This window comes from Kwoniella mangroviensis, assembly GCF_000507465.2.
Source record: "Kwoniella mangroviensis CBS 8507 chromosome 1 map unlocalized Ctg01, whole genome shotgun sequence".
NCBI lineage: Eukaryota > Fungi > Basidiomycota > Tremellomycetes > Tremellales > Cryptococcaceae > Kwoniella > Kwoniella mangrovensis.
The window spans coordinates 7,191,229-7,214,922 of record NW_027062533.1 but is presented as its reverse complement, the minus strand read 5'-3'; the positions used below and the strand labels follow the sequence as shown (position 1 = coordinate 7,214,922).

General features: G+C 48.2%; 10 protein-coding genes across 10 annotated transcripts; 5 read left to right on the top strand and 5 right to left on the bottom strand.

Annotated features, from left to right (window-relative positions):
• Nucleotides 1-445: 445 nt before the first annotated feature.
• Nucleotides 446-2,028, top strand: I203_102702 (uncharacterized protein; the record flags this gene model as incomplete). Its single annotated transcript, XM_065517164.1, has 8 exons — nt 446-491; nt 567-770; nt 879-1,090; nt 1,213-1,450; nt 1,509-1,597; nt 1,678-1,726; nt 1,825-1,901; nt 1,990-2,028. 8 exons carry the CDS (start codon nt 446-448, stop codon nt 2,026-2,028), a joined length of 954 nt encoding a protein of 317 aa, XP_065373982.1.
• Nucleotides 2,029-2,153: 125 nt separating this feature from the next.
• I203_102701 (uncharacterized protein) lies at nt 2,154-5,255 on the top strand (the record flags this gene model as incomplete). The annotated part of the gene is made up of 11 exons (XM_019146987.2): nt 2,154-2,262; nt 2,381-2,446; nt 2,535-2,611; nt 2,765-2,992; nt 3,100-3,518; nt 3,629-3,918; nt 3,989-4,053; nt 4,145-4,261; nt 4,386-4,780; nt 4,877-4,962; nt 5,035-5,255. 11 exons carry the CDS (start codon nt 2,154-2,156, stop codon nt 5,253-5,255), a joined length of 2,073 nt encoding a protein of 690 aa, XP_019003537.2.
• Nucleotides 5,256-6,026: 771 nt separating this feature from the next.
• Nucleotides 6,027-8,644, top strand: I203_102700 (uncharacterized protein; the record flags this gene model as incomplete). The annotated part of the gene is made up of 10 exons (XM_019146986.1): nt 6,027-6,127; nt 6,202-6,330; nt 6,451-6,624; nt 6,739-6,821; nt 6,901-7,037; nt 7,165-7,331; nt 7,385-7,598; nt 7,697-7,841; nt 8,039-8,263; nt 8,334-8,644. The coding sequence occupies 10 exons, from the start codon at nt 6,027-6,029 to the stop codon at nt 8,642-8,644; spliced, it is 1,686 nt and encodes a 561-aa protein (XP_019003536.1).
• Nucleotides 8,645-8,961: 317 nt separating this feature from the next.
• On the bottom strand, nt 8,962-9,195 carry I203_102699 (uncharacterized protein; the record flags this gene model as incomplete). Its single annotated transcript, XM_065517163.1, has 1 exon — nt 8,962-9,195. The coding sequence occupies one exon, from the start codon at nt 9,193-9,195 to the stop codon at nt 8,962-8,964; it is 234 nt and encodes a 77-aa protein (XP_065373981.1).
• A 58-nt stretch (nt 9,196-9,253) lies between these two features.
• Nucleotides 9,254-11,447, bottom strand: I203_102698 (uncharacterized protein; the record flags this gene model as incomplete). Its single annotated transcript, XM_019146985.1, has 6 exons — nt 9,254-10,459; nt 10,554-10,636; nt 10,712-10,908; nt 10,969-11,015; nt 11,083-11,246; nt 11,330-11,447. The coding sequence occupies 6 exons, from the start codon at nt 11,445-11,447 to the stop codon at nt 9,254-9,256; spliced, it is 1,815 nt and encodes a 604-aa protein (XP_019003535.1).
• Nucleotides 11,448-12,194: 747 nt separating this feature from the next.
• Nucleotides 12,195-13,940, bottom strand: I203_102697 (uncharacterized protein; the record flags this gene model as incomplete). The annotated part of the gene is made up of 1 exon (XM_019146984.1): nt 12,195-13,940. One exon carries the CDS (start codon nt 13,938-13,940, stop codon nt 12,195-12,197), a length of 1,746 nt encoding a protein of 581 aa, XP_019003534.1.
• A 336-nt stretch (nt 13,941-14,276) lies between these two features.
• Nucleotides 14,277-16,304, top strand: I203_102696 (uncharacterized protein; the record flags this gene model as incomplete). The annotated part of the gene is made up of 7 exons (XM_019146983.1): nt 14,277-14,879; nt 14,946-15,208; nt 15,267-15,371; nt 15,443-15,619; nt 15,686-15,930; nt 16,005-16,102; nt 16,176-16,304. 7 exons carry the CDS (start codon nt 14,277-14,279, stop codon nt 16,302-16,304), a joined length of 1,620 nt encoding a protein of 539 aa, XP_019003533.1.
• Nucleotides 16,305-16,641: 337 nt separating this feature from the next.
• Nucleotides 16,642-18,880, bottom strand: I203_102695 (uncharacterized protein; the record flags this gene model as incomplete). Its single annotated transcript, XM_019146982.1, has 11 exons — nt 16,642-16,703; nt 16,759-16,780; nt 16,853-16,944; nt 16,992-17,037; nt 17,097-17,352; nt 17,417-17,625; nt 17,691-17,780; nt 17,866-17,883; nt 17,947-18,028; nt 18,128-18,663; nt 18,770-18,880. The coding sequence occupies 11 exons, from the start codon at nt 18,878-18,880 to the stop codon at nt 16,642-16,644; spliced, it is 1,524 nt and encodes a 507-aa protein (XP_019003532.1).
• A 34-nt stretch (nt 18,881-18,914) lies between these two features.
• I203_102694 (uncharacterized protein) lies at nt 18,915-19,629 on the bottom strand (the record flags this gene model as incomplete). Its single annotated transcript, XM_065517162.1, has 4 exons — nt 18,915-19,000; nt 19,060-19,265; nt 19,321-19,410; nt 19,502-19,629. 4 exons carry the CDS (start codon nt 19,627-19,629, stop codon nt 18,915-18,917), a joined length of 510 nt encoding a protein of 169 aa, XP_065373980.1.
• A 560-nt stretch (nt 19,630-20,189) lies between these two features.
• I203_102693 (OPT family small oligopeptide transporter) lies at nt 20,190-23,041 on the top strand (the record flags this gene model as incomplete). The annotated part of the gene is made up of 5 exons (XM_019146981.1): nt 20,190-20,356; nt 20,412-20,848; nt 20,926-20,934; nt 20,996-22,743; nt 22,826-23,041. The coding sequence occupies 5 exons, from the start codon at nt 20,190-20,192 to the stop codon at nt 23,039-23,041; spliced, it is 2,577 nt and encodes an 858-aa protein (XP_019003531.1).
• Nucleotides 23,042-23,694: the final 653 nt, after the last annotated feature.

Genomic DNA, 23,694 nt, shown 5'->3' with positions numbered 1-23,694 from the left:
CATACCTTGGGATCAAGACTCCTATACCCGCAGAAATATGTGCAGATGTCAGGCATCACATCTATGGTCACAGGCACTCTGACAGTGAAATATGGGAAATCACACACGAGTGAAAGCCATATATATATATATATATATAGACATCACTTCTGACCCATGATACTTAGTGTCTCTATATCCAGTGCTGTAACGTGGTGTGTTTCGCCCTGTCTCGCATAGTGATAAGAGGTTACATGCTATAATTCTATGGAACGTACTAGGTCAGAGTGACTTGGTTACTGTATGACCCGGATTATTCGATATCTAAATAACAGTTATTCCCGGATCTCCATTCTCCTTACCTAAAGTCGATGATCGATTATAGACACGAATACTCCAAATAATCAAATCGAGTGCTGCTTGTCATCGATCTCTTCCAGTGTACATACATTTTGTAAGTTTCATCATGGGCAAGGAGATGATCTCTCAGGATGCCTCTCTCCCGCGCGAAGGTCTGGGTTTTTCTCGCATTCGATTTTACCGGCCATCGTTTCCCCGGCTTGCTCAACGGCTTTCCCTCATTGTAGTCGCATTATGCTACACTTTGTATTACTACCGGTCTTGCAATGAATCGAACCTCACAAGAGATTCTCGACAGACGTGGGATCATCATACCTTTAGGCCTTCTTCTCAAATAAGATCTACAGGCTTGACGGACGAAGTTCAGTGGGATGGATATAGTTTGTTCATCCGCGGGGATAGGGTGGTTCTCTGGAGTGGGGAGATACATCGTCAGTCGTCTCATCGACTCTTTGCATGGTTTGAGCGATTTCCTGTTCCTTTGGCGTCTTTCTGCAAATCTGCAACTAGCTGACATACCCAAACCGTTCTGCCCACAGCATGGCGCGCTCCGAATCCTCAACTCCACGTCGATCTTCTCCAGCGTATCAAAGCCTTGGGGTTCAACTCAATATCTATATATACCTTCTGGAGCCTCAACAATCCTTCGCAAGGGGTACTGGACTTCGAGGGCTGGAAAGGATTTGAGCCTTTTTTGATGATGGCCAGGGAGGTGGGGCTATGGGTCGTTGCTAGACCAGGACCATATATCGTCAGTCGTCAGATTTTCCTCGCGACTCTGGCGACACATTGCACCCGTGCATTCATTACTTTTGCTATTTCCATATGCGATCATTGAGACCAAATGCTCACGATAAGTCGAACCGCTCATAGAACGCCGAGGTAACAGGCGGAGGTATACCAGCATTGGTGGCATCTCTGCCTGATGTCAAGTTGCGAACAAATGATACGTTTATACCGAAGCATACCTCGACTACTGGCTGGCGGTGGGGAAGATTTTTGCCAAGCATCAAATTTCCAACAATGGGTCTATCATTGGTGTGCAAATCGAGAATGGCAAGTTCAGTCTCCCACCCTACAGCTTTCGTCGTTAGACACGACAAAACCGGATGTGATTGCTAACTGAGGGCCCTTGCTAATGTTGAATGCTACAGAGTATGTCCTGGAAGACGAAGGAACACTCGATCTAACATATATTGGTCATTTGGAGAAGACGATGAGGAATGTGGGGATCGTTGTGCCCTTGACTTTCAATGATGTGAGTGAATCTGATATGTGACCACAGCAGTGATGTATGTGATCATTGTTTGAGACATTCGCCGACAGTGTAGAATTTAGGTCGCACCTAAGAAGCGATTATTCGAAGGACCAAGTGCAGTTGATATCTGTCTGTATTTCTCTTCCTTCAAATCAATTGACCTCGATGCAGATTTACATTTCGTCCCACGCTGATGATGATCAACTACTGGGACGTACTTTGGATAGATGGTCTGGACAGCTACCCAGCCGTTCGAGAGTGTTCCAAAATCGGACAATGGAATCCCGTCAGGCAGTATCGAGAGGTGTGTCTAGTCGAATCAACAAGCCCCTTGAGACGGCGAGGACATCTAAATAACGAGGAGGCTAACCCTTCAATCAAATGCGCATTAGTATATGGAGAGTACGTCCGGTAAAGTCGGAACATTGTGAGTGTCGTCTTTGTTTCGTGGTGCCTTTTCACTCTGTTACTGTACCAAATGTCCTTGGCGTACGACTGTAATATTTTGTCCTTTGTCTGGTTAGATTCGTTGCTCATCTAACCCTTATAGCCTGAGATGCAAGCGAGATGGATACCATTAATAATTACAAAGGGCTACCAACAATGCTTGACCTCGTATGATTCTGATTTTGAGAGGGTATTCTACCTAAATAACCTAGCCAATGGTAAGATGCTTCATCTCTTGCTACCCAGAGCTCGTAGCATTTTACGAGAATCTGATCGGGGACATAGCGCTCTGTTGAAGGCTGAGCTGACTGAGGATCTTGCGCACTTGAATCAAAGGTATCAAGCTGCATAATATTTATATGGTTTACGGAGGTGTGAACTACGGTCATTCAGCTTTTCCAGGTAAGTTTTACCTATCTTGCTTCTCTGTTCATTTCCTCACAGGCTTCGAGAATCTCATCCGAGCACGCTAACATGAGTGTATTGGAAGTTCGCATAACATCCTATGATTACTGGGCACCTATAAGCGAGGATAGGTCGTTGAAGGATAAGTACTATGAACTGAAGGTAAGTCTTTTGTCTTTTCGAAGGGTCACAGCCAGTTGGATTTTGAAGTTCAAGACCGCGAGAATACGAGCCATTTCGGTTTGCCTGCTCTGTGCCATCGTGTATCTGGGATGTGTGTATTCTTGAGTGGAAGAATTTTAATGGTCTTTACAGTCAATCTCACACTTTGTTCGCTCGTCTCGAGATCTGCCCAAGACTTATCCGGTCTCTACTCTCGATTACGGTACCTTGCATGTTGATAAACTCGTCAACCCCGATACGCAAGGCACGTTCTACGTAGCTAGGCATATAGATAGTACTTCTAGAGAGAAGAGCCGGCATTCCCTTACGGTCAGAGATGAGGTAGGGAAGGTTGACCTGCCCGTGTACCTCAATGAAAGGGTAAGTGATATGACATCCTCCTCCATGGGCTTTTGCCTTTTGCTCGAATGACTCCGGTTATTGATTGACTGTCGTTATTTTGGATCGCGGGAATTGCGGTCAAGTAGGATTCAAGGATTCTCTCTTCCAATTATTGCTGGGGCAAGACTTGTATCCTTCACACGTCAGCATCAATTTTCACTTCCACCACGATAGGTAACACCGACATACTGGTCCTGTACGCTCCTCAGGATGAGGGACACCGATTAGCTTTTCCGCTTCACCAACATTTGAGCATTGCCGCAGATACTGTATGCAACGTGAAGGAGGAGATTGATAAGGAGAGGAAGGTCATAAAATTCCAGGTTGGGCAGGGGACAAGGGATTTAGTGAGCGTTGTTGGGGGCAGGAGGAAGGTGGAGGTGATACTTTTGGATTCGAAAGAGGTCTCCTGGGCCTGGGAAGCGGTTGTGGAACCCGGAAACGAGGAGTCTTTTGGTGCATTCTACAGTTTTGGTCATAATGAAAGAGTTCTAGTACTTGGACCGTGAGTTCTGAAGACATTCAGACTGGTACCACCTGGTCTTTTTACTCATGGCATCTGCTGGACACAAATATTCGCACAGATACTTGTGATCCGAAATATAAGACCATAAGTTGGAATAACCAGACTCTCAACTCCGAGCAACACCAATTGACCAATTTTGGTGAAGGGAAATGGTCAGCAGTCCTTCCTGGTCCTAATTCAGAACTTCTCTTTCAGCGGACCGAGAAGATGATACAGGGATGGAAGTATAGAGATGGCCTTCCTGAGGTTGAAGCGAGTTTCAATGATTCGGGGTGGAAGAATGCGGACAAGAAGGTCACAAGTAATCCTTTTCAGCCTTATGGTAAACAAGCAGGGTTTGAAGGGGAATATGTTTTATATGGGACGGAACCAATACGGGGTGGGCAGTCTGATATTAAGGGGCGAATTTCGGGATGTAGATGAAATGATGAAGCAGCTGAACCCCAGAGAGCGAAAGGGTTTGGCTCTGAAAGTCAGTCTAATTTCTGGACCTGGGGGCGTTGGAGCGTTTTGGGTGAGCTATTCGAGCTTCCCCTCCCAATAATCGACTCCTTCTTTGGAAAGACTTATTGACCACTATGCTGGTGATGCTCATCATGCTTCAGTTGAACGGAGTGTACCTGGGAACCGGGATAGCCGACATTGAGACAGCGCAGCAAGAAGTCAATTTAACGTTAAGAATACCACACAACGTGATACGACAAGGGAGGAAGAATGTCATAGTCAGTTTATATCTCTCTTCACGCTCTCCTTGGAGTATCGATATCCCCCTGTTGGGGCATCATTAAACTTTTCAGTAGAACGATCGAGAGGCTGATCTGAAGACACCGTGCTCATTTTTGACAGACTATAGTGATAGATCCAGCCCCATTGGAAGAAGCAGGAGCATATACGGGCACGACAGAGTCAATATCAGCACCTCGAGGTATAAGAGGGTACTCACTACTGGGACGCGATACCTCAGCTATCGAGTGGAAGATTCAAGGCAATACGGGTGGATGGGAGCAGTATCCGGATAAGGTCAGAGGGGTCTTCAACGTTGGTGGTCTATACGGGGAACGAAAAGGTTGGAACTTGCCTGGATATGACGATGGACGATGGGAAAATGAGCACTTCGACGGGAAACACCTGGTCACAGTCACAGCTGACTTGGACGAGGTACAAGATAGCGGGGCCGGGATAGGTTGGTGGAGGGGAAGAATTGAAGTTGAATATCCAGATGGCCTGGATCTGCATTATTCGTAAGGTATTGCCTCTGCTAGCGCACCCGAAACGACCGTAAACAGCAGACCATGAGGTGATCACGTATATATGACTCGGCTAATAATATCTTTCAGTTTCGTTTTCCCGAGAATTCTATCGCCAGTCAGGGGTCAGCTCTTCGTGAATGGATGGCAGCTCGGGCGATTCTATGGTGATCTTGGTCAGTACGAGACTCGCATTTCTCCTTTTTGCTTCCTAGTCAAGCTGATCCAGAGATGGCTACTTGTGCTAGGCCCTCAATATCGCTTTCCCATTCCACCAGGCATTTTAGCCCAAGGAAACAATACAGTAGCAATCTCCCTTTTCGGGTATGATAAGTCAGCAGACCCCAAGAAGTTCATTGAGGGATTGGTAATGGAGGTGGATGAGTTCGTTACCACAACCAGTCTGAAGCTGAGAGAGATGAAAGTCGAGAGCCCAAGCTGGGAAGAGGTGTTCCGATCTGGGGCATGAAGAATTAAAACGAGGTTGATTTTGCAGCCACGCTGTTACGAGGTGAAGTGGTATCGTCTGCAGTCATCGCTGAGTTCGACAGTCTGCAGATCAGATTGGTACTACAGTGGACGATTTGAGCGGATGATAAGCGGTAACGGTGGTGATATGAAATGCCTCCTTGAGTTTCCCAATACCGCCAAACGATTTTTTCTCAGATCGTATTCACAACCAGCTCAAGGGTTTCCGCATGCCTCCCTATTCCGACGCAGAATGAGCAACAGAGAAATTCTCAGCTGAGAGTTACTCTGATATCTGCAGCTACATACATGTACGCGATTGAACCGAGTCTCAAGAGCTTTGAAGATGTGCTATCAAATGTTCACAGAAATTGGCAATCCATGCATGGATACTGCGGTCCCACGCTCACAAAACATCCATAGGGACGAGTACAGTCTTGGCCGAAAAACTGACATAAGGCACGACACCCTTGCAATATTCTTCGATCCCTGTTCACGATCGTGGAATCTGATGATCAGGAGTAGGTGTGCCTTTGAGGTGTGTTTTGGGTCATTGCGTCATCATCATCAATCTTTCAAACCCCGGGCACACATGTATGACATATGACCAATCCTCCAATCGCAGGTGCTCTATCTCTCACCATTTCATCGATACATAAAGATCTAACCATGGAGATCCGAGTCCGTTATCCCTCTTCTGCATACACGTCTTGTCTTCTAGCATCTCTTGGTTTGTGATTATACAATTTTTGTCTAAGCAAGAAAATCGAAAATGAGCGTTCCTAACGGTCAAACAAATGGTGACCAAAGTGTCGATGCCTCTGGCACATTCAAGTCGTACGCAGCCGATCGAGATGCCACAGATCAAGAAGCGTAAGTACCTACTCGATTCGTCTCGAAAGATACAGACTGCTGAGCTGGTAGTTCGTCGATTATTGCGGTATCAGTGTCTATACCACCTCAAATGGTGTGCCGGTATCTCATCCTTACACCGTACAGCGAGCAGGGTTCGATGGCCCACTTCTCCTGCAAGATTTCCATTTGATTGATTTACTTTCGCACTTCGATCGTGAAAGGTGAGTATGCCCCTTCGTTCAACTGTTGGCACGGCCTTCACATGCTGGTCTACCTCATTGTGTCGACTGTTGGTGATGGTATTGTGTGGTATGCTGATCATGTCAATCTGCAATCAATAGAATTCCCGAACGTGTTGTTCACGCCAAAGGCTCGGGTGCCCACGGTGTATGGGAATGTACGGAAGGTATAGAAGATATTTGCTGCGCCGATATGTTCAAGAAAGGTACCAAGTGCCCCTTGACCGTGAGATTTTCTACAGTAGGACGAGAATCGGGATCGTCTGACTTAGCAAGGTAGGTATGCTCGCTACCCATATATGTTGTTCCGATCACAAGCCACGGCTCAGAATTGTCAACCCAAGCTTTTCGCTGACAATCTGTCCTGCCGCGCTCTTTCGACGAACACAGAGATCCACGTGGTTTCTCCGTAAAGTTCAAGACAGCAGAAGGCAACTGGGATTTTGTTGCGAATAACACACCTGTATTCTTCCGTGAGTCGCTCGCGTCGTTGTAGGAAGTCTCATCTTGACAGGATGACCGCTCATCGGCTCATCGTTCCCTTCTTTTTAGTCCGTGATCCAGCAAAGTTTCCTCATTTCATTCACACACAGAAGCGTGATCCTGCAACCCACTTGAGTGGCGATGATGATTCGACCATGTTTTGGGATTACCTCAGCCAGAATCCCGAATCCATCCACCAAGTAATGGTGAGTCCCTTCACTACAATGTCTTCCCATAAGTTCCCTTGGAAAATATCATCGTCATGTACAAGGTTCGCACTTCTCTCTACAGGATCGATCACTGACATTGCGACTATTCGTGTGCTTGGAATAGATTCTAATGGGAGACCGAGGTATTCCTAAGGGTTGGCGGTTCATGCATGGCTACTATGGCCACACACTCAAGATTGTCAACAAGGACGGGGATTGGCTATATGCCCAATTCCATCTCATCTCAGAGCAAGGTACTCAGAATTTCACGGCCGAAGAGGCTGCCAATGAGTACGTACATCATGTCCTTGGTTTTAAGCGATCTCGCTGATCCACTCGTGAAGATCAAACGATTATGGACAAAAAGATCTTTACGAGGCTATAGAAAAAGGCGATTACCCGTCGTGGACTATGAAAGTCCAGACAATGACCATCGAACAGGCCGAGCAGGCTTGGAAGGAGAAGAAGATCAATGTTTTCGATCTCACTCATATTTGGCCTCATAAAGATTATCCTTTGAGAACGATCGGAAAGTTCACCTTAAACGAGAATGCAAAGGTTAGTAGCCTTATAGGTGGCTTAAGGTTTCATATCTCGTCACCCCAAATCGCAGGGCGATTAGGAATGACAATATGTTGCTGACGGGTGTATCGCAGAACTACTTCGCCGAAGTCGAACAAGCAGCCTTCAACCCCGCTCACATGGTTCCGGGTATCGAGCCTTCAGCAGACCCCGTACTCCAGTCAAGGCTCTTCTCCTATCCTGATGCTCATAGGCACAGAATCGGTGCCAATTATCAACGTGAGTGTGCCAGCTCAAGACGATTGTCGTCATCGACGAGTTCTCGGTTTCTCCGTTTCTCTCTTGTCATCTCAGTTTATATGAGTTGATTCTGAACCCCTGATGGCCTCTCGCCAATATATTTGGAACATTTTGGACCGTACATGGGCCCTTTCTGTGGCTAAGAATATAGGCTGACCTGCGTTTCATCTCGACAGAACTCCCCGTCAACCAGCCTGTCTGCCCATTCATGATGTCTAACTTCCAACGAGATGGACAGATGGCATTCTACAACCAGGGTTCTCGTGCAAACTATCTTAGTAGTATCAAGCCTGTAAATTTCCGACCTAACAAGTATGACATCAACAAGATTCACGGTGGTTTTGTTGGGGAAGCTGTTAGCTTCTTGAGTGAGATCAGGCCCGAGGACTTCAATGCCCCGCGTACGTCCCGCTAGTCTTGAAACACACATCATACACACCTACCTGACATGTTTTTCTCGTGTTCATGCAGGAGCCCTCTGGGAGAAGGTTTTCGATGATGTCGCCAAAACCAGATTCATCGAGACCGTCTCGGGCCACATGGCGAATTGCCGAGACAAGGCAATTATCTCCCGTCAGATCACAATCTTCCGCGAAGTCTCCGACGATCTCGCAACCCGGCTTGAAGAAGCCACTGGAGTACAGGGGGAGAAGACCATTGAGGGGATGGTATTTAATGGAAGTCATAATGGTTTCGGCAAGAAGAAAGCCGCAAACGGACAGGAAGACGCCGTTATGGTACAGTTCAATAATGGCGCGCCCCAGGGTGATAAAGGGCCTTGATCCAGGAAATTGGTAGTTAGTTATTGCTTTCAGAGGTCAGTTGCTGTGGTATCGGAAGATTTGTACAAAGTCCAACTTCGGACCAACTTGTGTATGTAGCGAACTATTTTCGTCTGTTAACATTGATGACAGTGGTACCACGGATAACGAAACACTTCATATGGCTCACGATAGCTGCAGAATATCAGTGATGAGCAATATTTGTTCATCTGGGATCGAATATGTACATGAACCCTCTGCAATACAGCACAATCAATTTTCACGTTGCCCCCCAAGTCCTAACTTGAGTCTCATGATCACCCTTTTGGAGCTGTCATTTACTCGACATCACTAACAGCTACCCTGGGGAACATAGTCCTGAGCCTGCCACCTGAGTCCCTGTTTGATCTGGCGAAAAATGGAACCAGTCTCAATCTCTCCTCCTTCTCGGCCCACTTTTTCTCCCCACCGATGATGATCATGGACCCAATCTCATGCTTACCGATGGTCTTTCTCGCATAAACCCGCTGATGCGAAACGAGACCGATCATAGGGATGTTTCCAACGTCCATGGGTATCTCCTCAAAAACACTCGTTTCAAGCAGACCAATCCCTTCAAAATGACGGTATTCATTCCCCTTCCATTTTGGTATTATCGTACGACTCGGCGGCGTAGATGATCGGACCTCGGGCGATGGCAAGGGTGTCTTGATGGGTAGCAGGGTGAGGAGCAAGAAGGCGCACGGGCATATCGAAAGTGACGGAGATTGTACTTCGCGCAGGAAGGAATAGCGAATGGTAGCCTTCGACATCGGTGTTCGTGATTAAGCTCGGCGGTGACACATCGAAAATGACAGCATACTCTGGCTCGGGAATCTGCACGATCCATTCGTATCCCACGGGTGCCTGGAGTCGAAGAGTTGTCTTTCCATACCAGGGCATCTCACTACTCATCTCCACAGTCGCGATTTCTCCGCTTGGAAGCTTCACAGTTCTCTCACCCGACATGTAGAGGTAGATGTCTAAAGATATTGTCTGAGATTTTGTCTTTACCGACCACATATAACCGCCTAACAAGCCCATCGTCCTGGACAGGTTTGGGGGACAGCAACAGACCTCGAACCATTCCGATCTGTCAGCGACTTCATTCCCGCAAGTGGCCAGCCTATTGGCGTAGTAAAAGCGCTTCCCATCCAAGCTAGCCCCACCGAGTACGTTGTTCAGCAAACATCGTTCCATAACGTCCCTCGCCTTCCCACTCAGCTTTTGACTAAGCAGCCGCTCGCAGATCATCATGCACGCAATACTGGCGCAGGTCTCGGCATAACACCCTCCCTCGTCATGGCTGTTGGGCAGGAAGTGAGGGAATTCGGAGAAACCTTCGATGTCGGGAACACTACCAATCCCGCCGGTGACATACATCTTGTTATCCACGCAATCATTCCACAGTCTATTGGCGTCGTTGAGCAGCGTCCCATCAAGGTCAGAAGCAGCAGTAACAAGATACAATGCCCTGACAGAGTGTCCGAGAATCGTGTCTTGGTCATGGAGGGGGGCGTGCCACTGATGATATCTTCCATCGTCGATAGAAGCCATCGAAGCGTGGAAGAAGGTATCCTTACGTTGTTCTGCCTCCCAGACGAAGAAAGGTTTGCCCCCTAGAGAAGGTTCACGCTGGCCACGGGCGGCGACGAGGTAACGACCGAAAGCGTAATGGCGAGGGTCTCGAGTTAAACTGTAAAGTCGCAATATGGCAAGCTCCAGCTCTGGGTGACCGGGATAACCGTGTCTTTGATTTTCGCCGGGTCCAAAGGTCTTCATTAAGAGGTCGACATACTGATATTGGTCGTTATCGTTGTCAGTCTTGTGACACAGTGCGGACAAACAAAGCATGTCCCCTAATTCCTCAAAATGGTACGAGTGGGCTTACCCTGATCATGATATTCAGAAACTTCCTATCCCCAGACCACCGGTAGTGGGCCAGAGCGGCCTCCAGCAGATGACCGCAGTTATCTACCATTCCCCATGTTTCAGGTCCCTTCATAGAATTCCCACATTACACCTGCTCAGAGACTTGTATGCACTTACACATTTCATGCATATCCCGCAGATTTTTGAGTCTGCCCGCTTTATCCACAACCGTGAAGTAAGTACCGAGATATCCATCTGATTGCTGTGCTTTGGCCATCATGGCAATGAGCTCGTCGATTGCTGAGACGAATTCCGAGGCGTGGGGGAGTCCTTTCCCATCGGCAGTGCTGAGGAAATAACAAGCTGCTTCGATCCTGCGCTAAATGGTCGGCTTGTACTCGCTGATATGAACTTCCCCAGCTGACAGGACTTACCATTTACCAACATCTGAATCCCAGAACAACGTGGGAGGGCTGGAGATCTACCAATCCTGTCAGGAACGACAGTCACGGCTCGACTTCTGAAATTCCAGTCTTATTGGCACTTACTGTACATTTTGCGCCCTGAAGCTTCTCGATGTCAAACTTAGGGTGCCAGCCCAGTTTAAACGCCTCGTAACTGCCTTGCTTTCGCAACTGTTCAAGCTGCGTCTTCAGCACCCGCTGTGCGTAGATGGCCCGAATCTTGCCATAGAACGAATCGCTGGCAATAGCTGTGACAAATCAGTGAGCAGTCTTAACCAATAACGATGTTTTGTTTCCTTGTATGAGCGTCGGCGCTTGAGTGACTGCTCACAAGTTTGATCGAAGGTCTCTTGAGGATGAGGTCTTTCACACGGCCGTAAAAATGGTTTATCCAGCTCTTCAGTGACTCGTGGAGCTGGCTGCACGGGTGCGGAATAAGTACTACCCATCGCAATGCACTCAGTTTCGATCAATTGAGCAACAGGTGAACATGACACCTTGACTGATGAAGATAGATATATCGGTTTAGTGTCTCCTATTACTGGCCATGCGAAAGAACAACCCAAAGAACGTCCGGAATACCCGAAAGCGGGTATGCGGAGAATGGTTAAACCCGTGTATGCTATTCATTACCTCATAGTGCCTGACTATCCTGAAGCTTATCTTGGGAGCATGTTTGATTTGACCTGAAAAGCCCAGCTTGCTGTTTCACTGGCACATGGCTCAAAAACACCCCGTTACAAATACATAGCAATCACGCATATCTACTATTATAGTCGTGGCACCACGTATCCGTGTCCCTTGAGACATATGATTAATTCAGCAGGAAGATCAACGGGTGCACGCTTGATTTTCTATCTGAACTCATCAGGACGATTAGCTTCAAACTACAGCTGCACGCTGGCGAGCATAACACATGACCCGATGGTGAGTGGAGCGCATCTGTAGCGGAAGTGACAGCAGAAGTTCCTGTTCTGAGGCGAAAGTTGAGCACAGCAACGAGCTCGTATGACGGCCCATTCCTGCTCGAGACGTACTTTACCCGAGCATGGGTTCTTTCACACAACTAACACCGTAATTCACTCCAAACCATACATTACCATCACGGAAGCTATCTAGCTACAAGGTCTTTCTTTTATTTACTGTCGTTCTGACAGTTCTGACATGATTTCGCACAAAGAGCCCAATGCGCCGCTTCACTTCTCCTCCTCGGGATACGGTCCAACCCCGCCGCTAGCAATGAACTCATCGATATTTTTCTCCAAAAGCGGGAGGGGGATTGAGCCAGTCTCAAGGACTGTGTCGTGGAAAGCTCGGATATTGAACTTTTCACCCAGTGCTTCTTCAGCCTTTCGTCGACACTTGAGGATTGATAGTTGACCCAGGTAGTAAGAAAGAGATTGACCGGGCCAAGCGATATATCTGTCAACTTCGGTTTCGATCTCATGAGCCGACAGAGCGGTGTTATCACGTAAGTAAGTCTGAGCTTGATCTCGTGTCCAGCCAAGCGAGTGAATCCCAGTGTCAACCACGAGTCGAGCAGCGCGCCAAGCCTGGTAGCTCAACATGCCGAACACATCGTAAGGCGTATGGTAGATACCCATCTCCTTACCTAAGTATTCGCAGTACAAAGCCCAACCCTCACCATAAGCGGAGATATATGCCTTACGAAACGGAGGGAGATGATTATGTTCGAGAGCGAGAGGCATTTGAAATGCGTGACCAGGGGCCGATTCGTGAAGAGTTAAAGCAGGGAGGGAGTACAGGGCTCGAGATGGCAAGTCATAAGTGTTGACGAGATAGACGCCTGGCCCACCTCGACCCGACGTGTAAAATGGCGCCTGATCAAGAGGCACCGGCTTGATAGCGAAACGCTGTCTTGGTAGTCGACCAAAATACTTTCCTGACACACCATCAAACTCCTTCGCGATCCAGGCAGCTTGGTGCAGAAGCTGTGCAGGAGTCTTGGCGTAGAATTGAGAGTCGGTGCGGAGAAAATTGAGAAAGGATTGAAAATCGCCTTTGTACCCGGATGTTGCGATGGTGTCAAGCATTTCGGAGCGAATCCGGGCCATCTCGTCGATGCCGATCTTGTGGATAGTCTCGGGATTTGAGTCGAGAGTGGTGTACTCTTTGATTTTCGCAGCGAAGTAAGCTTTTCCGTCTGGAAAGGCTTCAGCAGCAAGGGTCTCACGAGCGTTGGGGTAGTACTCGTCTCGAAAGAAGGCGAGGAGCTTGCGGTAGGGGGGCAAAATAAATTCGTTGATCGCTTTCGTAGCTTGGACACGAAGCTTGTCCTGCTCAGCCGCAGGGATGACGGAGGGGATTGACTTGAATGGCTCGTAATAGATCGTCTCTTCGGCAGATTTGGCGTCAGCAACAGAAGAGATAGAACCGTCACGACCTTCAAGAGTGATTTTCGGGGGCGTGAAACCCCTTTTGTACCCTGCTCGCATATTATCGATCTGTTCGCCGAAATACCGAGGGACTTCTTGTAGCTGAGCCAAATAAGCAGAATAATCCATCGCGGTTCGGAATGTCGCTCGTGCTGCTGAAGCATGATTAGCCCAGAAGGACGAATCGGCATTGAGAGGTTTCTCGTAATCTTTGAATTTCTGGCTGTTGACGAAAACCTCAATCTGAGCACGGTAAACACCATAATTAACTTGTTCTTCAGGGGATAGCGATTGCAAATCGATCTTGTCGAGTTGAGAGATGATGTCGTTCCAATAGGCCAGTCGTGCTGCCTGAGTCTTGGCGTCCACGCGAGGAAGGTAAGCTTTCAGAGAATCCTCGTCATCCTCGTCATCCTCCAACCTCTGCTCTTGCCGCCAAGCCCACTCTTTCTTCCATATTGACTGGAACTTAGCGTTGGACGTAGCAACTTGGTTGGTGGTGGTTACGCGACGGAACCCAGGTACCCAAGAGATCAAGGAAGACATTGCGGTGAAGATGCTTTAGTGATGAAATGAAACGAGATGAGCGCTGCCCAATTCAGCGCCATTGTATGGATGATAAGAGCAGGGAGGGGACCCAACTTATAGCAGATAATTGCTTATCGCTCAAATCCGACAGGGCAAATCCGGATATTGACAAAATCCGTAAACACGTCGTCAACTTTATACCCACGCGGGAAATCCGTCTTTCTTCGTCTTTTGAAAAGCTTACCAGAAGTCTGATATCTGTGACATCGGGTTGATAAAAGAAATCGAGGACAAGCTTGAATAGAATCAAATCGCTTATTCTGAACAAATCACGCCAACACGGTCTGATTAACGATGTACCGCCTACAGCCCCTGATCAAGCGCTTGCGAACGTTCCGGGAAGGGCAAGGTCGATTCAAGGAGATGCAGGCTACACGTCGAGGAGCCCGATATGGGGCGTATACTTTGGTCTCACTCTCGGTTGCAGCTGTCATGCTGGATACTAAAGAGTCCCCAAAATTGTCTGACAGCGTGACGGCCATCTCCCGAACGGCTACGTTGGACCTACTCCGATCTTACCTTGTATGGACGGCCCTCAGTTTTCCCACGCTTGTCGACTTCTCCCCTAGCGCGCTCAGCTTTTTACTTACTACCCGCATCCCACTACTCCCTACCTTAACAGAGACCATTGTGCGAGCAACATTTTTCCCTCAATTCATACCCGGAGAAACAGCCGTAGAATGCCTACCAACCTTGGAGAGACTTCGACGGCAAAATATCGGTTCAGCGCTGAACTATTCGGCGGAGGCAGATGCTGTCGAGGAGGTGGATGCGAGGGATGTGGAGGCGTCGAGGTTTAAGGAGATCGAGAGAGCTTTGGACGTCCAAGGGGAATTTGAGAAAAGGATGCAGCTGGAAGGATGGTCTCCTGGTAGCTCGGCTTTCGCAGTCAAAGTGGTAAGTGACACAAATTCCAAAAATAAAATCCCTGGAAAGCTTACTATTATCATCATTTTCCTTCAGAGTGGAATTGTTGATCCAGCGGTACTACGAAGGGCGTCAGACGCTCTACAGATCTCTCGACCAAAATCTTTGAGAACTATGGGCAAAGAAGTGCCCTATCCGGGATTCCCTTCTGATGACGACTCTGAGATCCTCAACCCGTCCCTCACGATGAGTTTCGATGCGATTGTCAAGCACCCCAGTCTGCAGCAGGGTGATTGCGCCCAGTTGAAGATTCTCTGGGACAGATTGGACTCTCTGGCTGAGCGAGCGAAGGCCAATGGGTGTGTCTCGTTCATACGTATCGAGTTGTCAGAGATCTGTGCTGATCCCACAGAGTAGTGTGAAACTTATTCTGGACGCAGAAGAGACGTGGCTCAACCCCGCGATCGATGGGTATACACTACTGTTGAGTATCAAACACAATAAGAGAGATCCTGTGGTATAGTGAGTAGAAAGATCTAACAGTGATCATATTTTTCACTCGGACTTATGCGAGCTGAAAGATTTGCCGGTAGTGGTACATATCAATCATATCTACAACGACAACCTGCTTTTTTGACGGCGTGGATCGAGCACGCACAAGTGAATCGTTATTCTTTGGGACTGAAGGTCGTTCGAGGCGGTTATATCGTCAAAGAAAAGGCTGTGGGAGAGAAGGAAGGCAAGCCTGGCAATGGTGCGGTATGGGCGACGTGAGTCGCAGAGCCTGTAGACCAGGTATGGTAATCTCGCTAACATGTCAAATTACATACATGTAGCAAAGATCTGACGGATGCGTCGTATGATGGAAGCGTGGAAATTGTTCTTGAAACCTTGCGAAATCAGCTCGACCGTCCGGGAAACAGTGTGCCCCTTAGAGTCATATTTGGAACTCATAACATGACTTCTGTGCAGACCATTATTGAGACTTTGGAAGCCAAGCGACTGGCCTCTCGCACCGCGTCGGGGAAACTGCGGATGAACAGTGAAGCGGAGGGCAAAGTGAACATTGCTCAGCTTTATGGTAAGTCATGTTACCGCTTACGTGACCTGGAGCGGAAGACCAGGATCAACTAACATACTCCGGTTGCGGGATAGGCATGCGAGATGATTTGTCAGACGTTGTGTGCGCGGCATTTGAACCTAGTCGATCGGCAATATCGATGAAATTCATTGCTTACGGCACTTTAAGAGAGGTCAGTTTTGTCGATGCGTCATTGAAAATATGCCTTCTCTCGCTGATCGCACTTTGTTATCGTCGGGATGTAGACGATGCCATTTCTGAGCAGAAGAGCGATCGAAAATAAATCGATCATGTCTGGACCAACCGGCGCCGCGGCGGAGAGGAGAAGAGTGGGTGCTGAGCTCAGGCATCGCTTGAGCTTTAATTTGTTTTGATCAAGGGAGCATCCGATGAGACAGAAAGCCATCGAGGACCGACGATCATCCGATTCATGAATCATTCGTCAGGGTACCAAGTTACATGCATACTCATTTCAAACATATCGGATTGTTGTGTAGATTTCTACTCAATCGTTTCAGGAAATCAAAAGGCCTGTGCCGGAAAGAAAGTTGACATATCAATTCCCCCATTCCCGGATAGCAACTGCAGAATCTCGTTGATATCTGTCCCTCCTGTTATATCGCTATAGTCCCCTAAGCCACCCATGGGCCCCAAAGATGCTAATGAGGTATTCTCTGCTCCTCCAACTGCGTTGTTGGTCGTGCAAGGTAATTATTCATTTTTGAGGTGTTTGATCACCATCAGAGCTTGTCGGGCTTCAAGCCATGTATGGGCTTTGAAAAGCCTCAGTGTCATCAACATATCCATGATTTGATCGAACCGGCTCACCTATTTCGTCCATATATCCGATCTAGATCACGAAGCAGGGTCAATTAGCTTTGTTGCTGTCTAGCACCTGTTAAACCTAGAAAGTTTGGCTCACGCATTCATCTAGACCATTGGCACTATCCGTCATAGACAATGTCGAATCGGAAACTAGGACCAGAAGGCGAATGGTCACCATTCCGAAGATCACTGGAACTTGAATGGTATCAGCTTTGGCCATTCCAAACAGAACTCACTGATAGTGGCGACGGCGTTTCGCAAGCCGTGGATTTCATCGAATGTCTATGGCATTGGTAGGTATGTAAACATTCAATCTCCTGTATTCTGCATACCTCACCTACCTTGAGAAGCTCAGAAATCTCATTGGTTGCTTGCTGACATCTTTGAGCTGCCGAAGGAGCTATATCCAAAGAAGCTCTAAAGTAAGGTCGCAGGAGATAGATATAGGTTAAGTGGAATAGCATATGCATTACTAGGAGATGTGGCACAGGGTGGGCTTGTGGGTTGGGGAGAGGTTGATCGCGCTGCCACGCATCTAGCTTGGAGATGAGGTCCGTCACTTGGAGGTCGCGGTTCAGTCCGTCATAATTTGTCGATCTGCTCAATAAAGCACCTGTGAGACAGGGATCACAAAGCATAAAATGTCATGATGACGACTCACAGAGCGATATCTACCACTTGCCTAAGAAGACAAGCAAGTTTAGCAGTCCAGTGGAAGACTGAAGATCGCAACGAGTTGCGTCCGTTGACGGATACATTGCTAAACGGAGAGAGCCAAGGTTCCTGATCGGCGTCGGCGTCGATGAGAGGTAAATGGATATCGGAAGTAGCGCGGAGCATGAAAGGACGCCCCGCACAGATGGCGCGAAGCTTCAGGACAGGCGCCACCAGCAATCAGCTTGGAGGCGGAATGGGTAGCTTATTGATGAACGTACCAGATCCTGTTGGAAGAGTGTCCAGTAGCTAGAGCTCCTCAATGCTTGATCTTGCCGTGTGATCTGACCTGACTCTACCAGGTGTCTGCACTGTGGTGAACAACGTCAATAACGCCATTACTCTGGTCTGGAAAAGGGTGAGTGATCTGTTTCACCCGAAGTCAACGTAATTCACATTCAGATTGACTCCGAGCTATGCAAAGCCATCTCATTGGTCAACATGGGGACGCCTGAAACTTTGACAGGACTAGCTTACCGCTTGAACACAGGCAAATGCCATACCGAAGTGAATATACCCTGTTTTCTGCGCTGATTCTTCGTTTCTCAAATTCAGACACCTGCGTATGCAGACATCAGCTTCATTGAATATACACTTATGCAATTAGGTCGAAACTTGACTTTCGCAAAGGGTAGTATGCAGTCCGGACGGTACTCACGCTGCGTACAAGGCTAATGCCTTGGGCGTACTCAGATTCGGATCATCGGTCTCCTCGATTAGCATACTCGCGCAGTGTTTGGAGATCAGACCATCCATCATACCCGCCAGTTCTGGCCATACATCCCTGTTGAAATGTACTCCCAGACGAAGTGCACAATTGTGCAGTAATGGGGAATAATTTGACGTCCTTCGAAGAATAGGTTGAGTGGTTGGTGTTTTGGCCACCAAATTACATATCTCCATGTCCCGGAGAAAAGCGGGCATATCGACTGCCATACACCAAGGTGCGTAGTAAGCACCAAAGAGAGCAAGAGCGGTGTCATGAACTTTTTTCGTAATTCTTAGATCTCGCGGCAAATGACGGGCCCACTCTACATAATCGCCAGGGAGAAGGTCAGTGGTGATGCCGTCGTCGGGTGGGAGATTGTTAACGGCGTCACTGCCGGTGGAGGAACCGGGATCCTGCCCTGCATCGGGAGCATAGGACCAGAATGAGGTGGGCCCAAACTGCATATGAGAGCCTGTACCTCGTCGCTGATGGCATGCGTTTTGGTCAGCTGTCTAGTGCTTTTTTCGTTGACACCTGATTGCCCTTAATATGATGATTATAAGCTTGACGGTGGGGTGACAGAAGACGTACCTTCAAAGGGTCATTCATCGACAGAACCGATTGCGCTGCTGAGCCTGTGGATGGTGGCGACTGAGGCCCGTTGAGCAATCTGTCTGACGGAGAACATCTAGAGCCATGCATGTTGTCTGGCATGGCACACTGAAACGAGTTTAGGTCAGGTATCGGATCGCTCGAAACCCCAAGCTCTTGCTGGTTTGGCCGCGAGCCCAAAGAGCTCTGAAAAGATCGTAGGGGGTGGGTCTGGAACAGGTGAGATGTCTCAGGGCAGATCACTCGATCATCAGACAAGCTGAGAGGACGTCGGTCGGGAGGGACAGATGGTAAAGAAAAAGCTGATGGAGGGGCAAGTGTTTGAGGTGGGGAAAGAGAGGGTAGATGGGATTGTTGCTGGGATTGATATTGCGGTCGCTGGGAGGCGGAGAAGTTTGCTACGGTCTGACTGGCGAGAAGGAGATTCGTCAAATTGTCGAGCTTGTCTCGTATGTTTCCCTGACGTTGTCGAGTTCTACTTGTAAACATCAGCATCCTGGACTGACTCATTTGCGGTGCTACAAACTGACTTTCTCCCATCAACCTTCTCGTATGTGCAGCTTAGACCCTTGTCGACACAAGTTCCACATCTGGTGGATGTTCCATCGCATTTAGTCTTTCTGTGAATTAATACATCCACGCAGACATTTAGCACCACTGCTACAATTGCGGTGACCAGCTGGCCGGCAACGTGATCTAGTAACAGCTCACCTCACTCTACATGCATCACAGGCTTTGGTGACATGGTTCAGCTTCCGTCTTCTCTTTTGCTCGCCCGGAGAAGATTCAATCCCCTCTTCACTCGTTCTCCGGAGTCTACTAAGGTCATCGACTGACATGACCAAATTGCGCGTGTATGTCGGCAGATAGTACTGGGTGAATGTGTCGCCAAGTTGAGGTCGGAAATCCAGTGATCAGTTGACACGTCAATCTTCAGTTGCTAACATCACTGACTTGTTCCAGCCTCCAAGTGGGGTGGGATAACACATAAGGGTTCGACAGATAAGGCAGCGCTGGACCCACGAGATCCCACAGCAAAAAGCGTTATGTTAAGGCATCGGAACGTCGGGGCGGTATCAGGAACGCCGGACAGACAGGAACGTTTGAACTATTATGAGCTAAAGTATATTCAGGAACCACCGATGTGAGAGATAAGCCCGGCAATTCCTTCCTAGCATCGGATATCCAATAACCCGTAAACCCGGTTTGGATTTCGAGTAATTCTTTCAGGCTGGTCAAACCTGACCAACGGACCATAGCGTTGCTCCAGAAGTCCAGATATCGTATATAAACGACATTGACCTAGATACAGGCAATGTTCATGTCACAAGATCATACGTGTTAACATCTGTGCCTGTGTTACAGAAGGAAAAGGTCTTGAAACTGCCTCCCACACACCATGGCCGATAAACGCGAAGCTCCCCTGGATTCCCAACTCCCTGACATGCAGAACGAGCTTCTTCATGATGAGAAAACCATCCCACTTGAAGGTGACAAACAGTTGTCTAACGAGCATGGTACATATGTCCTTGAGGTTGGCAATTCCGAAGGAGCTATAGTTGCTAGGTAAGTGTTCTTCTGTAATTCCAAGCGACTCAGGTTTGTTGACTGCACATGGTAGCCACCTGGAGCTTGGGACCTCTGAGGAGGAAGCAGAACGGCTTGAAGCGATCTACCACGCGATGAGTCTCGAACGGACTATGAAGATCATTCGAGAGCTGGTCCGGATGCACCGGGATGATCCAAACTTCTCTGGTGCATTGCTCGAGGACATGAACAGCTTTGTCAACAACCCCGACATCATCGCTTCCCCAGACAAGCATACTCAAGTGATCGCAACTATGAAGATGGAAGCTGTCCTGGCCACCGAAAACTCGCCTTACGTCGAAGTCCGTGCCAACGTCGATCCCACTGACGATCCTGATATGCCCGCTTCCGCTATCAGGGCATGGGCAATCGGCGTAGTCTTTTGCATCATTGGGTCGTTCATCGATAATCTCTTCGCTTTCAGGAACCCTGCTATCTCTATCGGTACTAACGTCGCTCAACTGGTTGCGTGTGAGTCTCCCTTCATCCGGATGCCACAATGTGATGCCCAAACACTCATGTTGCTTTTCATTCCTCGCTTTGACTAGACCCTCTGGGTGTATTTCTCGCTCGTGTCTTGCCTGACTGGGGTTTCACTCTCTTTGGCAAGAGACACAGCCTTAATGTTGGAAAATTTAATCGCAAGGAACACATGTTGTGTGTTCTCGATCATGGCGAACGTCTCTTTCACCGCCCCGTACACTTTCTACATTATCCCGGTGCAAGCGATGCCCCAGTACTTCAACCAATCCTTCGCTTACGACCGCGGCTACCAAATTCTCTTGTCCCTGGCGGTCAACATGTTTGGGTATGGGCTTGCGGGTCTGCTTCGTCGCTTCCTGGTCTACCCATCCATTGCTATCTGGCCAGCCACGCTCGACACAGTCGCTTTAGTCAAAGCTTTTCATCAGGAAACCAATGAGGCTGTGCCGGGATCTTTTGGTCGGACATATCGCGCTTCTAGAGAGAAAGTCTTGTTGATAGCCATGGGCTGCATGTTTGTCTACTTCTTCTTCCCATCTTATATTTTTCAGGCCCTCTCATCATTCTCGTGGATGACATGGATCGCACCTGATAATGTCACGCTTGACGCCGTCACTGGAGTCTGGGGAGGCCTCGGTCTAAATCCCTGGCCGACTTTCGATTGGAATATGTTCGGTGGTACCGGTTTGTATCTGCCCACCTTTGCTGTTGCCAATCAAGTCGTTGGTATCATCATTGGGGCTATCATGATCCTGGGCATCTGGTTCACGAACACCTGGAATACCGGATTCCTTCCCATCAACTCCAATGCTACATTCGATAACACAGGTGCTCGCTACAATGTCACCGCCGTGCTGAACCCTGACACCGGTAGACTCGACGAAACCCTTTATCGATTTTACAGTCAACCTTTCTTCAGTGCCGGTTATATCGTCTATAACATATGGGCTTTCGCATCTTACACTGCCTCGTTCACCTACGTCTATCTTTTCTACCGGCGCGATATCATACGAGGCTTCAGAGGCGTGTATAGACGTGTCTTCAGAAAGGTCGATGAGGAGGATCTCGGGGAGGATATTCATTACAGGTTGATGAAGCGATACAAGGAAGTCCCCGATTGGCACTACGCCGTCCTCCTCGTTCTGCCCATCGCTTTCGGATGTGCGGCAGTGGCCGGCTGGCCCACTCAGGCCCCCGTAGCGGCGTTGTTCTACGGTCTGATTCTCCCCATCATCTTCCTACTCCCCCTCGGGATAATTCAAGCGGTAACAGGTATACCAGTCGCTTTGAACATTCTTGCCAACATCATCGGTGGATCCATCACAGCAGGTGAGGGGAACTCTCTCATGTATTTCAAGTCTTGGGGTTACCTCTCATCTTGGCAAGCCTTGAGTTTCTGCAATGATCTCAAGCTTGCTCATTACCTCAAGATCCCGCCTCGGATCACTTTCTGGGCTCAGATCGTCGCCACTCTCATATACTCCATCGTTTCGGCTCTTCAATATAATTTCATTATGAACATCAAAGATGTCTGTACTGCGGATGCGGCTTTCCGTTTCACGTGTCCATCACAAACCAGTTTCTACACCTCGATCATCTTCTGGGGTATCATCAGTCCCAAAAAGCTTTTTGGCAAGGACCAACAGTACAATATGATGTTACTCGGCTTCCCCCTCGGTGTGATCATGGTTGGGCTCTATTGGGCTGTTCGACGAAAATACCCCAGATCCTCCTTCCTGAGGCAGGTTCATCCAGTCATGATCTGTATGGGGCCCGTCAACGTGGCCGCTCCTTACAATTTGGCCTACTACCTCGGCAATCTTTATGTCAACCTCATCTCTTTCCAGTACATCCGAAAGCAATACTTGGCTTTTTGGTCCAAGGTTGGTTCAGATAATTTCTTCCAGTCGCCTGTTTCCCTAACTATGAATCGGCATTGCTGACATTTGTGCGTGTGTACTGTAGTGGAACTACGTGATTGGCGCCGGCTTCTCCACTGGTATCGCTCTCTCTGGTCTTTTCATCTTCTTCGCCCTTCAGATCCCCAAAGGTGGCACATTGTCCATAGATTGGTGGGGAAACAACGTTGTCAACTTGGGATGTGAAGGCCAAGGTGGATGCCACAGGCTCGACATCCCCGAAGTTGGGTACTTTGGACCTGCACCCGGTACATATTCGTAGATGCTCGTCGTCCAGAGAGACGGGTGAAATACTACAATGCTGTCTGCACTCTGGTGCTGGGAGTGCGGTGAAGAATGTGGATATTGATGGGCTGGACGTTGTAGATGGTGAAGGGGTTAGGCGTTGCGGAAGGCTAGTGAACACCGGCCCTAGTCAAGATGTCTACCTATGTTTGTTTCTTTGTAGCTGATTTCGTCTGAAAGGGATCTTGCTTTTAATTGCCAATAGAATTGTAAGTTTTATGTGAGGATTCTTAGAGTCATATGACTTGCAGTACGCGTGGTTTCCTTGAGTGTTGTAAATAGATGCTGTAAATGTCTCTCTCTTGCAACCCAAGATTGCGGAAATGTTTTGCTTTTGCTGCCTCACGATTCTTTGGCTTGCTTCTTGACTTTCATGTATGTCATATGTGTTTCTGATTTCGAATGCCACGATAATTGGCTCACTCTGTGTACGATTGATGTTCACCTCTCAAAATTTCAATCGGCCCGATACTATATATCGATAGAAACCCAAAACTGGTGACACGCGATTGGCACGAAAGCAATTATATTATCATTCACCGAGCTGCACTGTAACGGGGAGCATGGTCCTCAGAATTGAGATCTATTGGCAGAAATGAATGAGATGATTCAAGCTAGGTGATGTAGATT